A 16,664-nucleotide genomic window follows, 5' to 3' on the forward strand; every position below is an offset into this window, starting at 1 on the left:
TTGCCTTCAACTATCAAAAACTTTATTCGTGAAAAACATAACTACTTCAGTTTAAGGACTAAAGTAGGGTAACTCCTGAGCTTGTTGAGCCACCTCTAAAAACACTTTAGATAATACGAAAGAGATGGCAACACGACCATTGTTTGACCAGACTCGGGTGTAACATCATTTGAGTTTGTGCTGGTTGTGTTGCTGGTTTCATTGCCCAGCTCACCCGCATCAGTCGTTGAAATAAATGATCCGCTGATACAAATTCGCTGAAAAAAAAAAAAAAAAATTATTGGGCACACACTAAAAAAACATGGGTTACAGTTAGTACACAGATTTTTTGGTGAGTTCGTGCAAACACGTGGTGTGAAAAAGACGTATTTAAAAAATGTATATTTTGTTATAAATACTTCTGAATTTCCAAATAAATGTATTTTTTATCAATTTTACAAAGTACAAATATGGATAGGGAAATCACAAATTTAATTTTATCTGTTGTTGAATTTTTTTTTTTTTTTTTTTTTTTTTTGACAGCAAATAGGATATCGCTGCCCGGGAGGAAACCTTGAAACCGATCCAAGGGCACGGCCAAGTAAAACTTCCTCCCCTTTACCCCCCAAAGGATATGGAAAAGGTAACATGGGTGGATACTTCATGGCAAAGATGAAATTGTGTTTTAAATATGTAGCCAACGGGGATCGAACTCCTGACCTCCCCTAAAGAAGGCAAGTCACCGACCGCTGGACCACATCACAACTTCTATCTGTTGTTGAAATGGTATTCAATATTCAGACAAGAGGACCAAGCTCAAATTTGTTAATGGTATATTTTTTGATGGGGGAGGAAATTATTGAAAATGATTATATAATTATGCGGTTAAGTCGTATAAAATCAAGTAAAACTTACTTTTATACAAATAAAAACATTTTCTATATATTATTGATTACTCCATAATATTTAACTGTCAACATATTTGTATCGTATTATTTCGGTTTATACCATGTGACACAAAATAATGTGTATTTAGTAAATATGAAATTTCCACAATCTTTCGCATGTGTAAAAAACACGAATAAATACAAAATTTAAATATCTAAGAAAAATATCATTTTATTAAATTATAGACTTAACATATATTATGGGGCACATCATGTTGGTAATAAACACCATATTTAAAAATCAATCAATATTAGGGACCTTATAAACCTTCACATAATCACATATAAACTGATTGATGATGGGGTGGGTTTTACAATTGCGAAACAGATATTGAAATTGTGTTTATTTGGGTCTAATGTTAAAACGGCATACATATAGGTTACACCACGAACAAATTATCTTTGTTATAGTTCACTCTGTCAGGTTCAAACTTTTGGTGAATAACAAAAGTGCATAAAAGTTTAAGTATACATATATAAAGTAGCAGAAATCTCTAATTTATGTTACTCCACTATTTACCAATTTACGAATATGGTGAGGACTGGCAATTATAACCTGCTTATATAGATCAACCAATTTGAGTTCTGTTTTATCTCTGTCGGGTCAAGTAAAATAGAACTAATTCAGAGATGTACAATCTATCAATCTTTATTATCCATATACAAAGACTTGGGTCGTTACTCAGTTGTTGTATTGGACCAACACTAAACGAAGTGTCTTTTTAAGCGATCTATGTCATATCTAATACCCGACTTTTGGAAAGATGTGTGGAGCACAATGGTTGGATTTGCATCTAAAAAACTTATATTCACACCAACATAAGCTGATCAAGTTGTATTTGCATCTAAAAATTGGCTCAGACTACATGTCAACTGTCAATTCGAGTGGATCTCCAAGGCCAATATACACTAATTGACTTCCATACATCTTTTTCAACATCAGGTACTTGATAATTAAAAGGGTCAGAAGCGAAAAGGTTGGATTGTAGTATGGGTCAAAATGGATCAAGTTTAGTTGGTTGGACCATTGACTCTGAACTCTTAATTGTTTTTACTATGAATAAAGAAATACTCAAAGTGTTACTACAAACTGACAACAAAATAAAATTAATAAAGTAGACAATTGGTGATTTTTAACCGAATTCCGGTTGATCCGTTTCCCTTGAGTTAAATTTTTACTTGACCCATATAATATTTTAGAGAACTCAAATTGAGCCCTACATTATTGTGACTACTAACTATTAGATTTATTAATACAAACACTTTTATGAGTAAAGCAAACTAAACAAAGATTAAAATTCATTCGAACTGTTTAATTACATAACCAAACGACTTCCAATTCACTAAAAAGATTACATTTCTAAAAAAACCCCAAATCCAACATAATTTCCAAACCCTAAAAAACATAATTAAGCACTAGTAAATTTGGTAACAGCTTTCGTCCCCTCACTAACGGCATGCTTTGCCAGCTCACCAGGCAAGACCAATCTCACCGCCGTTTGAATCTCACGTGACGTAATCGTCGGCTTCTTGTTATACCTAGCAAGTCTAGAAGCTTCCTGAGCAAGTTTCTCGAAAATATCATTAATAAACGAATTCATAATCCCCATCGCCTTGCTTGAAATTCCAATATCAGGATGCACTTGTTTCAACACTTTGAAGATGTAGATCTTGTACGTCTCGACGTTCTTCTTATTTCTCTTTTTCTTCTTGTCGGCGGCGCCGGCGCCGGCCTCCTTCGGCAGCTTCTTCCCGGCCTTTGGTTTCTTCTCCGTCGCTGGAGATTTTTCCGCTGGTTTCTTCTCGGCTGCGGGCTTCTTTTCTGCTTTTGGCGCCATTTGTGCCGAGTCTTTTAGGATTTTTTGTAGTGTGTGTGAAATAAAGGTGAAGTGAGGAATTTGTCAAAGGTGTGGTGTGTTTTTATATGTGCTGAATGGTGCAATGTGATTGGGGGATTTTATGTGTGTTGGATTAACAATACTGGCCATTGATATTGTTGTGAGTGATCTAACGGACGTAATTTGCTGTTGGCAATTTCATAACACGAATCGGGGCAAGTAAAATACAAATTAATTTCCACTTTTTCTTTTTAACGGCAATTTATAAATTAATGTGACTAAAGATTTTTTTTTAATACTAAAATAACGATAATATAAAAAATAAATCTTTTCTTTTTATTCAATAAATGAAAAGGATTAAGACCACTCGTAACAGCCCTCGGCAACGGCGTTGCCGGCTGAGTTGGACACCGGAAACCGCCGTAACAAGGCGTTTTCGGACGGCGTTTTCGAGGCGTTGGGGGACTTCCAACGGGTGAGGAAACGTGTGTTGAAGCCACGTGGCGTTTTGTGATTCGTTGGTCCATCCAACCGTTGAAAATGCAACGGCTATAAAAAAAAATTACCTTTTTTTTATTATTATATAAACACTACAATACCAAAAACCTCAAATACATACACACAATATTCTACAAAACATCACATAAACACTCTAATCTTCTTACAAATTTATCAAAATGTCTAACACTCCAAACACACCAATCACTCCACGAAACCAAGATCACGAAGAACCCGCAACACCACTCTCCAATACCCATCCGTTTTCTAATCTTTTGGCGTTCGGGCGTGCTAACCAACCCGGAAACGCAAACCAACCAATACTCACGCCAAGTCCACAAAAATACGCTCATGTAACTCGAAATTTGTTCGGGTTAAATCAACAACAACAACAACCCTTGCCACCACTAACGTTAGAACAACAACAACAACGGGCATTTTTTCAACAACAACAACAACAAATGTTTCAAAACCAACAACAATTGTTTCCAAACCAACAACAAATGTTGCAATCGCAACAACAACAAATGTTCCAAACGCAATCTCAAGCGCAACAATCTCAATTGCAATCTCAATCTCAATCTCAATCGAAAGAACCACAACGATGGGTAGCTCGAAAACACTCAAGAAAGGGCAAATGTATATTATTCTATATATATATATATATATATATATATATATATATATATATATATATATATATATATATATATATATATATATATATGTAGCGACCCGACCAAATCGTCATTGACGGCGCCGACTACTTAGGTCCCGTTACGTGGTTGTAGTCCCTATTGAGACTCGTTTGACTAAAATTATGTCGCATTCTTTTGAAACGTATCATGCTTGCAAAGTTTAGTTTACAAAACCGTTCGACGACAAGTTTAAGTTTACAAGAGTATAAAGTATAAATGAAATAACTTGCGACATAATTAGTTTAAAATCGCGGTTGCTATAAATAGCGTAAGTATGTAAACAATATGTTTGAATCCAAAGGTGCTATCACTAGCGTATGTATGTATGTATGCTTGACCCCAAGCAAGAAATCAGAGTGTATGCATGCATGCTTGACTCCAAGCAAGTATGAGTGTACGCGGAAGCATGTATCAAATAGCCAAGTATGAACCTGAGAAACATATAGAAAACTGTCAACGAAAAACGTTGGTGAAATCATAGGTGTTTGTAATAAACGTTGTTTTTGAACCACAATATTTAGTATTCCCATAACGTTGATTATCAAAATCGTTTGCATTCCAAAAGTATTGTTCGCGAGCACCCAATTATCAAGACTTAACGTTTCCTTCCATAGAACCCCATCACAACTGTGACGACCCAGAAATTTCCGACTAAATTTAAACTTTATCTTTATATTATTCTGACACGATAAGCAATGTTTGTTAAGTTAAATCTCAAGGATTTTAAACTATGTTTATACATTCATTTAAACCTCGACCAAATTTCAATGATTCACGAACCATTAAATGAACATATATGAATATGTATGTATATGTGTATATATTATAAATTGAAAATGTCAAAAAAGTATTTAAACGTATAATGCTTTACATGAACGTATTTGTTTCAATATGATTATCGACGAAATTAAAAAAATATATTAAATGCTTGAATTATCAGAAACATTGAATTATGATTACAAGTCTCTGTTGAGAGGTCCACTATGATTGAGAAAATCTATTCCTTTTAACGATATTCGGAATAATTTGTAAAGCTATTTATAAATAAAAACAAAAAGTGTCATTTACGAAAGTTAGACAAAAGTTAGTGGAGAATTGGTTTCCATAATATTCTATTAATCTATTTTCAAACGTACAAAAACGTTTTCAGTTTAAAAAGAACTTTATTATTAAAATATATATAACTTTTATAAATATCTAGAATCACTTTTGACAACTCATTACTTAACCAGTATAATAAATATAATGATATTTATATTTTATTTCATTAAATATATATAATGATTTAAATTAATATTATATATATTTATACGCGTATTATACATACATAGTTTTTATACATTTACTATACTTTAACTTTACCTTTACTTTACTTTTACTTTACTTTAACTTTAATAATTCACTTTAATAATTCATACTTTAATAATTCACTTTAATAATTCATACTTTAATAATTCACTTTAATAATTCATACTTTAATAATTCACTTTAATAATTCAAAAATATATTATAAATAGAATTCAATAGGTTTCATTATTTCATAGAAACTTGAAAATATATTTCTCTAAACTCTCTCAATCGATTTACATATATATATATATATATATATATTTGCTCTGTATTATTTCAAGATATTATTAGTATACATAAAATATTACGACGGAGTGATGTCCGAGTGATTTCAAAATAGTTTTTTGAATGAGTCGAATCTAAGGAAATTATGGGTTATAACTATGGAGGTGATGGGTATGGTTCATGGGTATGCTCGTGAGGTCAATCTAGTGTTTATCATCTCCGCTGCGTCTACGTACTTTCCTGCAATATTAAATCTCAATATTGATACGTTCGTGAATCCGAGGCCAACCTTGCACATGTTAAATGACGTTATATGTATTTTTACTACGAAATACAGTATGGTGAGTTTCATTTGCTCCCTTTTTAATTGCTTTTGCAATATATATTTTTGGGCTGAGAATACATGCGCTGCTTTTATAAATGTTTTACGAAATAGAGACAAGTGATCAAAAATGATAATTCTGCGGATTGATGTGCTAGGTAATTTAGTTACATGTTATAAGAGCATGTGAGCGCGAATCCTAAAGATAGATCTATCGGGCTTAACACCCCCATCCTGTAGGCTGCACTAGACATAAGAGCTAGTGGGCGGATGTTTAGTACTTCGAGGATTATTTATACACTTGCGAGTGTACGTATCCATCTTTGCGAAGATGACTTATTATATTATTGTTAAGGTTGGTTACTGAGGCCTCAACATAAGCATAACGGTTTTATACACTTGCGAGTGTACATATATTTATAAACGGAAATCTTGTGGTCTATTAATATATTGAAATGATTGTTATGATAAACCTATGAACTCACCAACCTTTTGGTTGACACTTTAAAGCATGTTTATTCTCAGGTATTAAAGAAATCTTCCGCTGTGCATTAGCTCATTTTAAGGATATTACTTGGAGTCATTCATGGCATATTTTGAAAGACGTTGCATTCGAGTCATTGAGTTCATCAAGATTATTTTTAAGTCAATTATAGTTGGATGTATTATGAAATGGTATGCATGCCGTCAACTTTCGTTGTAAAGAAAGTTTGTCTTTTAAAAACGAATGTAATGTTTGTAAAATGTATCATATAGAGGTCAAATACCTCGCGATGTAATCAACTATTATGAATCGTTTATAATGTATATGAACGGGTCATTTCAGTTGGTATCAGAGCGGTGGTCTTAGCGAACCAGGTCTGCATTAGTGTGTCTAACTGATAGTCGTTATGATGCATTAGTGAGTCTGGACTTCGACCGTGTCTGCATGTCAAAAGTTTTGCTCATCATTCTTGTCAGAAATTACTTGCTTATCATTCTTAGTCTAGACACATCTTATTGCATTGATTGCATGAATAGTGTATAGACAAAATTCATATCTTAGCGTATCTGATAATTCATATCTTAACGTATCTGTTACTGTAAATTTTGCCTGACATATTCCGTAAATTTCTCCGTAATCTGCGAAATCTTTTGCGCTATATATATAGATATTCTATGTAATTAGAATACCACCCGATAGCCGAAAAATCATTTCATATCGAAAAATCTTTTATTCAATCGAACGAAATGGAATTCGTCATTAGTTCAAGTCCCTCGAATTCCGATATGGAATCCCACTCAAGCTCCGAAAGCAGTGTGACCGGAATGGATCAACCAATTAGCCATCATCTATTCTGGATGAATTGGGGATAGGTTCGTAGCCTCCTCAATAATTGGAGACAAGAAGAAGATGATCCCTTCCATCCACCACATTGCCCTCTTGGCGATGAACCTGAAGCACTTACCGGCGAACCGGTCTGAAACACCATTTGCTCTCTCATTTTCAGAGTATCTCGTCATGATTATATACTACATCAAATTCTAGATTTTATTTATCCGCTCATCCGAACCGACAATCACCCCGGTGTAACAGAAGAAGTTAACGCGCTTCGCGCTCGAGTAGTGGCTTTAGAGAATATGGTGCAAGGGTTACAAACACCAACAAATAACGAAGTATTAATTCATAATTTTAATTTTATTGAATAAATACTCCGTAGAAGTTATGTAATTTCTAAAGTCTTTAGGGATTATTCAGTTCTAGTTTCAACCGTAAATCAAATGAGTTTAATTTAATATTAACTCATTAAATCTATGTTACATCTGAAGAAAATATGCACATATATATTTTCATAAAGACTGTAATAAAATTCTGTTGTACAAAATATTAATTGTGAAAAAAAAAAATTTAACGGGTAGGTAATACCCGAGAGATATATAAATTCACAATTAATATGTTACATTTTTCGAATCTGATTAAGCAAATCATCAACTATACTCCCAAAATCTCACAACAATATACATTCTTGTATAGTAATCAAAACAACCATTCTCACCCAAATTTGATTACGCATTCTGATTTTGACAAATCAAAATCCAAGTCATGATTTAACAGAAGACATCACTCTTAGATTTCTACATCTTTCAAAGCTATACTTTGACTTCAAAACTGTGTTAGAACATCATATGTATATTAACGATTACAAACTGTGTTCAAACTCTCCGAAGTTTTCGAAGACACTTCAAACAATGAACAATCGAGATGATGATCCAACCACATATTACCCACATTTATGTACCAAAAAAGCTCTCGAAGCCAAAGTTATAGTTCAACGCGTATCCGTGTCAGACCCTTTGGCATTTATTAGCTAAAATGACTTTTCAATTCTTTTTCAAAGTAGACAGTTTTGTCACAGCTCCAGCAAGTCAACTTCGACTTTTCAGTCGGACTAGTCTTATTATAACCTCGATAGATACGTTGCCCTTTCGCCAACGTTACCGGGGAATCGTTTATATTCACCACATTAGCAATAAACTTACCAACAACTTCACTGATCTTTGACTTTCCAAAAAAAAAAAAAATCATTATAATTATCGAAACCCTATCATATATTTATTCGTACCTTATAACAAGAATTGCCATACCAATTATTGAGAATCAGCAATCAGTATTTTGAAACCTCGCATCATGTCTACATCAACAATTACATATACACACAACGTCTACCTCCAAGACTTACATTGTTTGAATGAGAAATTTCTGAAAAACACCCTAAACTGCGAACCAGTTCTAGAAATTTTAAAAAATGCTGATGAAGCAACAAAAACTGTAAACGACCTTAACAGTAAAAAGTTGGATTATAAAGGATAGTATATTGGCAAAGCTCAGAAAAAGAGAAGCGTTAGAACTGGAAAACGGATTGAGCAAAGTATGAAGGAGGCTGTGGACAAATCATAAAGGCTGAACCTGCCTTCAAAGGATCCAAATGATTCATTACTTGCTGAAGTCATTAACGAATACCTTGCTCCTAACTCTAAACCCCTGCGGACAATATCCTTCATCATCCTCTGATATTAGACATTCTAAGATATCATCGTATCTTTCATTATAAATATCATCCATACTTCTGAAGATATTTTTATAATTATTGTTATCTGAAATCATTTACCTCTTCGCGCTATCTGTATTATATCATAAAGGAAACTATTTTAGTTTCTAAATTCTGAAACATTCGAGTTTAAAATAGGAATATTCTTGAAGAAGTGTTGGGAGCTGAAGCATGAGTTAGTATAATATAATGACACTTGATCAACGTGATTATATTACAGTAATTCATGCTGAGTTTCTAAATGGAACATGATGATTCACAGATCATAACGTCATCATGTGCTATGTTACACGACTCTTGTATTCTATTTAATCTCTAAAAATATCAAGAATATATTTTCTTGATGATTCGGTCTTTTCAGGGTATTTTGGTAAATTAACAAATCAAGATCGTGTCATTACAATTTCCTTCCTAGAACATTAACAATGTTCATTCCGAAATTTATATCTGCGAATTCTGGACCATTACAAGCGGTGCTTAATAGCAAGAAGAAGAAACGAAAGGACAAAGCTCCGAACTAGAAATGGGAGTATAAATCATAGCAAATAGAAGAGAGCATTAACTGTGGATGACAATGATTATAGAAGAAGCAAGGACTTTGAAATATAAGGGAAGATATAAAACCCAACAACAACCCAGAAATCACAAACCGTATATATCAATGCATATAGCAATATAAAGACATGGGAGAACTAAAAACACTATAAAACCAAGAGTATAGTAGAAGTAAATAGATTCTTCCAGAGGCAGATGAAAAAGAAGAATGACAGATATGAAAGTGAGGAGTATATCGAGAATCAGTACTGGATGAAGAATATTGACAAATACTTTAAAATATGTGTTGAGGGAGAAAGAATAGAAGGTGTGAGTTGTAAGGAAACGAAGGAGGTGGATTTATAGTGAAATACCCGACAGAGAAATCAAGATGGATTATCGTATTAATTCGAAGAGAATCATAATCTCCTTAATCACCGAAGCATCAAATCCAACATAGATTACAAAGATTTTCTTTAAATTCAGAGATCAATTGTGATGACGTCAAAAGATATGACGAATCACTATAATCTTATTTCCTTCATTTACGATAACTTCCCTCATACGCTTCGAGTAATCGAATTATTTTATCCATACTTCTTAGACATGATAAAACTTTATAATCGTCATAATAACATTCTCATTGTTAGTCATGACGACCTCTATCAAATTTCGGGGACGAAATTTCTTTAACGGGTAGGTACTGTGACGACCCAGAAATTTCCGACTAAATTTAAACTTTATCTTTATATTATTCTGACACGATAAGCAATGTTTGTTAAGTTAAATCTCAAGGATTTTAAACTATGTTTATACATTCATTTAAACCTCGACCAAATTTCAATGATTCACGAACCATTAAATGAACATATATGAATATGTATGTATATGTGTATATATTATAAATTGAAAATGTCAAAAAAGTATTTAAACGTATAATGCTTTACATGAACGTATTTGTTTCAATATGATTATCGACGAAATTAAAAAAATATATTAAATGCTTGAATTATCAGAAACATTGAATTATGATTACAAGTCTCTGTTGAGAGGTCCACTATGATTGAGAAAATCTATTCCTTTTAACGATATTCGGAATAATTTGTAAAGCTATTTATAAATAAAAACAAAAAGTGTCATTTACGAAAGTTAGACAAAAGTTAGTGGAGAATTGGTTTCCATAATATTCTATTAATCTATTTTCAAACGTACAAAAACGTTTTCAGTTTAAAAAGAACTTTATTATTAAAATATATATAACTTTTATAAATATCTAGAATCACTTTTGACAACTCATTACTTAACCAGTATAATAAATATAATGATATTTATATTTTATTTCATTAAATATATATAATGATTTAAATTAATATTATATATATTTATACGCGTATTATACATACATAGTTTTTATACGTTTACTATACTTTAACTTTACCTTTACTTTACTTTTACTTTACTTTAACTTTAATAATTCACTTTAATAATTCATACTTTAATAATTCACTTTAATAATTCATACTTTAATAATTCACTTTAATAATTCATACTTTAATAATTCACTTTAATAATTCAAAAATATATTATAAATAGAATTCAATAGGTTTCATTATTTCATAGAAACTTGAAAATATATTTCTCTAAACTCTCTCAATCGATTTACATATATATATATATATATATATATATATATATATTTGCTCTGTATTATTTCAAGATATTATTAGTATACATAAAATATTACGACGGAGTGATGTCCGAGTGATTTCAAAATAGTTTTTTGAATGAGTCGAATCTAAGGAAATTATGGGTTATAACTATGGAGGTGATGGGTATGGTTCATGGGTATGCTCGTGAGGTCAATCTAGTGTTTATCATCTCCGCTGCGTCTACGTACTTTCCTGCAATATTAAATCTCAATATTGATACGTTCGTGAATCCGAGGCCAACCTTGCACTTGTTAAATGACGTTATATGTATTTTTACTACGAAATACAGTATGGTGAGTTTCATTTGCTCCCTTTTTAATTGCTTTTGCAATATATATTTTTGGGCTGAGAATACATGCGCTGCTTTTATAAATGTTTTACGAAATAGAGACAAGTGATCAAAAATGATAATTCTGCGGATTGATGTGCTAGGTAATTTAGTTACATGTTATAAGAGCATGTGAGCGCGAATCCTAAAGATAGATCTATCGGGCTTAACACCCCCATCCTGTAGGCTGCACTAGACATAAGAGCTAGTGGGCGGATGTTTAGTACTTCGAGGATTATTTATACACTTGCGAGTGTACGTATCCATCTTTGCGAAGATGACTTATTATATTATTGTTAAGGTTGGTTACTGAGGCCTCAACATAAGCATAACGGTTTTATACACTTGCGAGTGTACATATATTTTTTAAACGGAAATCTTGTGGTCTATTAATATATTGAAATGATTGTTATGATAAACCTATGAACTCACCAACCTTTTGGTTGACACTTTAAAGCATGTTTATTCTCAGGTATTAAAGAAATCTTCCGCTGTGCATTAGCTCATTTTAAGGATATTACTTGGAGTCATTCATGGCATATTTTGAAAGACGTTGCATTCGAGTCATTGAGTTCATCAAGATTATTTTTAAGTCAATTATAGTTGGATGTATTATGAAATGGTATGCATGCCGTCAACTTTCGTTGTAAAGAAAGTTTGTCTTTTAAAAACGAATGTAATGTTTGTAAAATGTATCATATAGAGGTCAAATACCTCGCGATGTAATCAACTATTATGAATCGTTTATAATGTATATGAACGGGTCATTTCAACAATAGTGTTAGAACATACACTGTTTCTCGAAAATATATTTCATCCGTAGACGAAAGCGAACCGTCCGTAATGAGGGTTTGTCAAACCCGTATGGTCACACAATATAAGTTCTCGCTTACACCCTGCAAGTGTAACTAATGATAATCGAATTGAGGATTTTTGTTCTAACTCGCTGTGGAATGTTTGTTTTCCTTGTACTTGTGTTCAAAGTATAAAAGTAAGTAGTACAAAATGTAACAAAGTATATGTTTCTCAGCCCACAGTTTAAAAGTATAAAAAGTTGTTGAAAAGGTGGGACTATGATCTCACCTCGAGTGCACGAGTATAAAAGTACTTCACAAGGTAAACGTGTGCATGATAGTTGTTTAGCCTTGACCTAAACAAATAAGTTGTATCAATTAACCGGTTACGACACAAGGTCGGGTGAAATGTGTTCAATTAGTCCTATGGCTCGTTATGACTCGATTATATAGCATGTGAATCAAATTATCAAGTTTCATGCAAGATACAAGTAAAGAATCATGTTAGAAAGATTGCATAATCATTTGGTTAAGTTTGACAAAAAGTCAAACTTTGGTCGGTCAAAGTCAACGAAAGAGTCAACACGTCCGGGTTCGGTCCCGAACTATTTTTCTGAGGTTTTTATTCATGTATAAGCATGTTAGAACAAGTCTCATGTGAATCGGGGGTGCGTAGCATAGCAAACATTATTCGAAAATTGACAAAATTGGACAGCCCACTTTGGCGCGCCGCGCGGGTATATGGCGCGCCGCGCCATTACCTGTGCAGAGAAATTCTGGCAGTTTTCACACTCAAGCACGAATCCAACTTCAAATACCCATAAATCCTAAACTGTAAACATCCAAAACAAGTATCTTATATCGTTGGAAAGGTATTTTGACAAGGAATACAACTAACCACTTTTTATCAAGCAAAAACATCATTTACAATAACCGAAAACTCGTCAATTGATCAAGAAAGGTTTATTTTCAAAGTTTCAAGTTCGTAAAACGTATTTTATGATTCGGGAATCCAATTTACACGTACGATATGCCGTTTCGAAGGTAATTAAGCATACATTGCATCTAAACACTTACTAACAACATTAACAAGCATTCAACGCATCAAAAGTTCATTTCAAAGTCTATCAAACCCTAACCAAACATCACAAAATCCTTAATCGGGTTTTTGAAGTTTTCTTAATCAACCTACACATCAAAATGTAGCTAATGATACTAGTAACACAATTAAAACATGAACTTTAACAATTAAACAACTTTTAATCATCCAAAATCAAAGATTAAGCTAACCCACTTCAAAAGTTCAAACTAGTTACTCAAATCAACAAATCGAGCAAACAAAACATATATTCATGCTAGACACGAGCCATAGACACTAACTAACACAATTTCAAGTCAAAAACACGAATTTATAGAAATCTAGAGTTTTTAGAAAGTTACCCAAACTTGATGAAATTTGTATCAAAATGTAGAGGATGAAGAGAGGATCACGAAAATGTAATTTGTTTTGAAGTTTGATCCCAATCCCGAATTTAGATGATGATTTTATGAAGTTGGGGTTTGTGTTCAAAAATGAGAAGTAGAGAGAAAGGGAAGGATGAAGGTGGGTGGTGATAATGAATGGATGAGATGGGGTTTGACTAGTTGACCTAATCACTAGTTAGGCCCCTTTGCAACTTTGGTCCCTCGAGTTTCAAAGCGGGTGAGGGAATTAACCAAACGAATATTTTAAAAAAACGCTCGTGTAAACGGGTGACGTTAAAATTAAATAACGAGGGATATTATTTAAAAAAAAAAAGACGGTGTTAAAATAAATTTAACGGAAAAACGCGGGATGTTACATTATCCACACCTCAAAAGAAATTTCGTCCCGAAATTTAGTTGGAAGTAGTAGTTGTTGAATCTTCCTCGAGATCTTGCGTTGTAAATTCTACGGATAAGTGAAGGTACGTCCTTGGGCATTTCAACGAACTTCGACGGTCGGGATTTTTACGTTGGATTGAAGTTTGGTTTCACGATTCATAATTTCAACCGGTTCTCCTAGGAAGTGGAGTGTACCATCGATAGCAAGCTCATCGAAGGGAATAGCAAGTTACGTCTTCAGGTTCTATGTAGGATGAACGGAATTTGTTTGAGTCGGAAGTTCGAAGCGGTAAGCAACGGGCACAACACACCCCAAAATTTCAAAAGGACTAAAAATATCGCGGATTTAGCTTTCTACGTTTCCGAAACGGACTACACCTTTTCAAGGTACGACTTTTAACGTTACGCGGTTTCCCACTTGGAATTCGAGAGGTTTACGTTTAACCCTTGTATGGCTCTTTTGGCGACTACGGGCCGTCTTGAGCCTTTCCTGGAATTAAAAAATTTTCCGGTTGTTTCATGAATGAGTTCGGGTCCGGTGGTTCGCTTGTCACCTACTTCGGTTCAACAATTTAAGAAAATGACATTCACGGCTATACGGGTCCTCGAAAAGTGTGACGTTAATACTCGAATGAAATTTATTGTAGTAAGAGAATTTGACTAAAGGCAAGTACTTTTCTCAAGTAAATTTGAAGTCGATAACACGAACTCGTGTTATGGTTTCCAAAGTTTGAATCATATGTTTGCTCGGTCCGTCGGGTTGTGGTTGATGTGTTGTACTCATGTTTAAGCGTGGTCCCGAGGCTTTTTGTAAGGTACTCCGAAATCTAGAAGTGAAACAAGAATCTCGATCTGAAATGAGGTACATTTCTGTAAGGTATGTTTGAAAAAGTTTGTTAGGACTTGAAAACGTTAGATAGAACAAGTTTCTCAAGAAATTCGCACCGCGGAAGATTTATCGTTTTCCAAAAATGTTCGTCGGGACTATTCACCCTCGAGGCGAATACTAGTATAACGTGGAGAGTCTCTCTCTCCATTGAGGGTTTAGAATAAAAGATTTCCTGAACCGGAATTATGAGGGTGATGCAAGAGAAGTTTCCGCCCCGATATAAGCATAACGAGTAAATTGTAGTTAATCAATAAGACTGTGCGAGGACGAGATAGTACTCATGTATAACGTATGTTTGAAGTTGAAAGAATTCGTCATTCATTCGGAAGCATAAATATGGTTCGACAATATTCGAAAGTGTATCCCCGGTATGGTTGTTGTCAGTACTTTCGGAGTTTTCAGATGTCCAAACATGAATAGATGAAGTCATGTACATGGCACATGGTGGTGATTAGGTTGATCGAGTCCAATCACCATCACGAGTCATTAGAACTTTGGTATGTCTTACCGTAATATAACCACGTTGATCGAGTGTCGTTATATTACGCTAACTCATACCTCCATTCCCACATCACTCCATAGATTCAAGTTCGTGTCATCGTGAAGACCTAAAATGAACAAAATGTAACGACGTCTCAAACGTGACTCGTATTAAATCGAAAGAATTTCTGCAACTCTAAGGAAGTGTTCCCCGAGGGAAGTGTATAAATGATTATTCACGTCAATGCGGTTCGAGTCAGACAAAAATGTACTTAGGTATGAAAAGAGTAACGAGTCATGATAACGAGTAGTACGCAACCGTAGTGATAAATAGTGATGACGATACTCATCTAGAGTAGTGGTGGTAACTTTACAACACTTGTGGATAGTAAGCTGAGACGGGGGTGGATAACAACCAAGGAGTCAGAATTCCCGAACTAGAGTGACTAACGAAGTCGTGGTCATCCGTACGCGTATAAACCTTGAATTCACGTGTGTTACCAAAAAGTGGCGGAATACGAGTTCGTATGATGAAGGTTGGGTACCATTAAAAAGTTTGCCTAAGAATGATTCAAGTATAATGCACAAGTATTCAAGTAAGTGCTATCTATAGCAAATGTATGTCAGAATGCAATGGCTAACTATCCGGTTGTAGTCTAGATTCACTAATGCGTCCTAACGACTCTGTCAGACACACTAATGCATATCCTAGTTCCCTACAACCAACGCTCTGATACCATCTGTAGCGACCCGACCAAATCGTCATTGACGGCGCCGACTACTTAGGTCCCGTTACGTGGTCGTAGTCCCTATATGAGACTCGTTTGACCAAAATTATGTCGCATTCTTTTGAAACGTATCATGCTTGCAAAGTTTAGTTTACAAAACCGTTCGACGACAAGTTTAAGTTTACAAGAGTATAAAGTATAAATGAAATAACTTGTGACATAATTAGTTTAAAATCGCGGTTGCTATAAATAGCGTAAGTATGTAAACAATATGTTTGTATCCAAAGGTGCTATCACTAGCGTATGTATGTATGTATGCTTGACCCCAAGCAAGAAATCAGAGTGTATGCATGCATGCTTGACTCCAAGCAAGTATGAGTGTACGCGGAAGCA

The 16,664-nt window shown here is 33.9% G+C and overlaps 1 protein-coding gene across 1 annotated transcript; it reads right to left on the reverse strand.

The window, feature by feature from the left end:
• Positions 1-2,235: 2,235 nt before the first annotated feature.
• On the reverse strand, positions 2,236-2,796 carry LOC139876637 (histone H2B-like). The gene has a single exon (XM_071863978.1). It carries the CDS (start codon positions 2,762-2,764, stop codon positions 2,336-2,338), a length of 429 nt encoding a protein of 142 aa, XP_071720079.1. The 5' UTR covers positions 2,765-2,796; the 3' UTR covers positions 2,236-2,335.
• Between the last annotated feature and the right edge of the window lie 13,868 nt (positions 2,797-16,664).

This window comes from Rutidosis leptorrhynchoides, chromosome 11, assembly GCF_046630445.1.
Source record: "Rutidosis leptorrhynchoides isolate AG116_Rl617_1_P2 chromosome 11, CSIRO_AGI_Rlap_v1, whole genome shotgun sequence".
Lineage (NCBI taxonomy): Eukaryota > Viridiplantae > Streptophyta > Magnoliopsida > Asterales > Asteraceae > Rutidosis > Rutidosis leptorrhynchoides.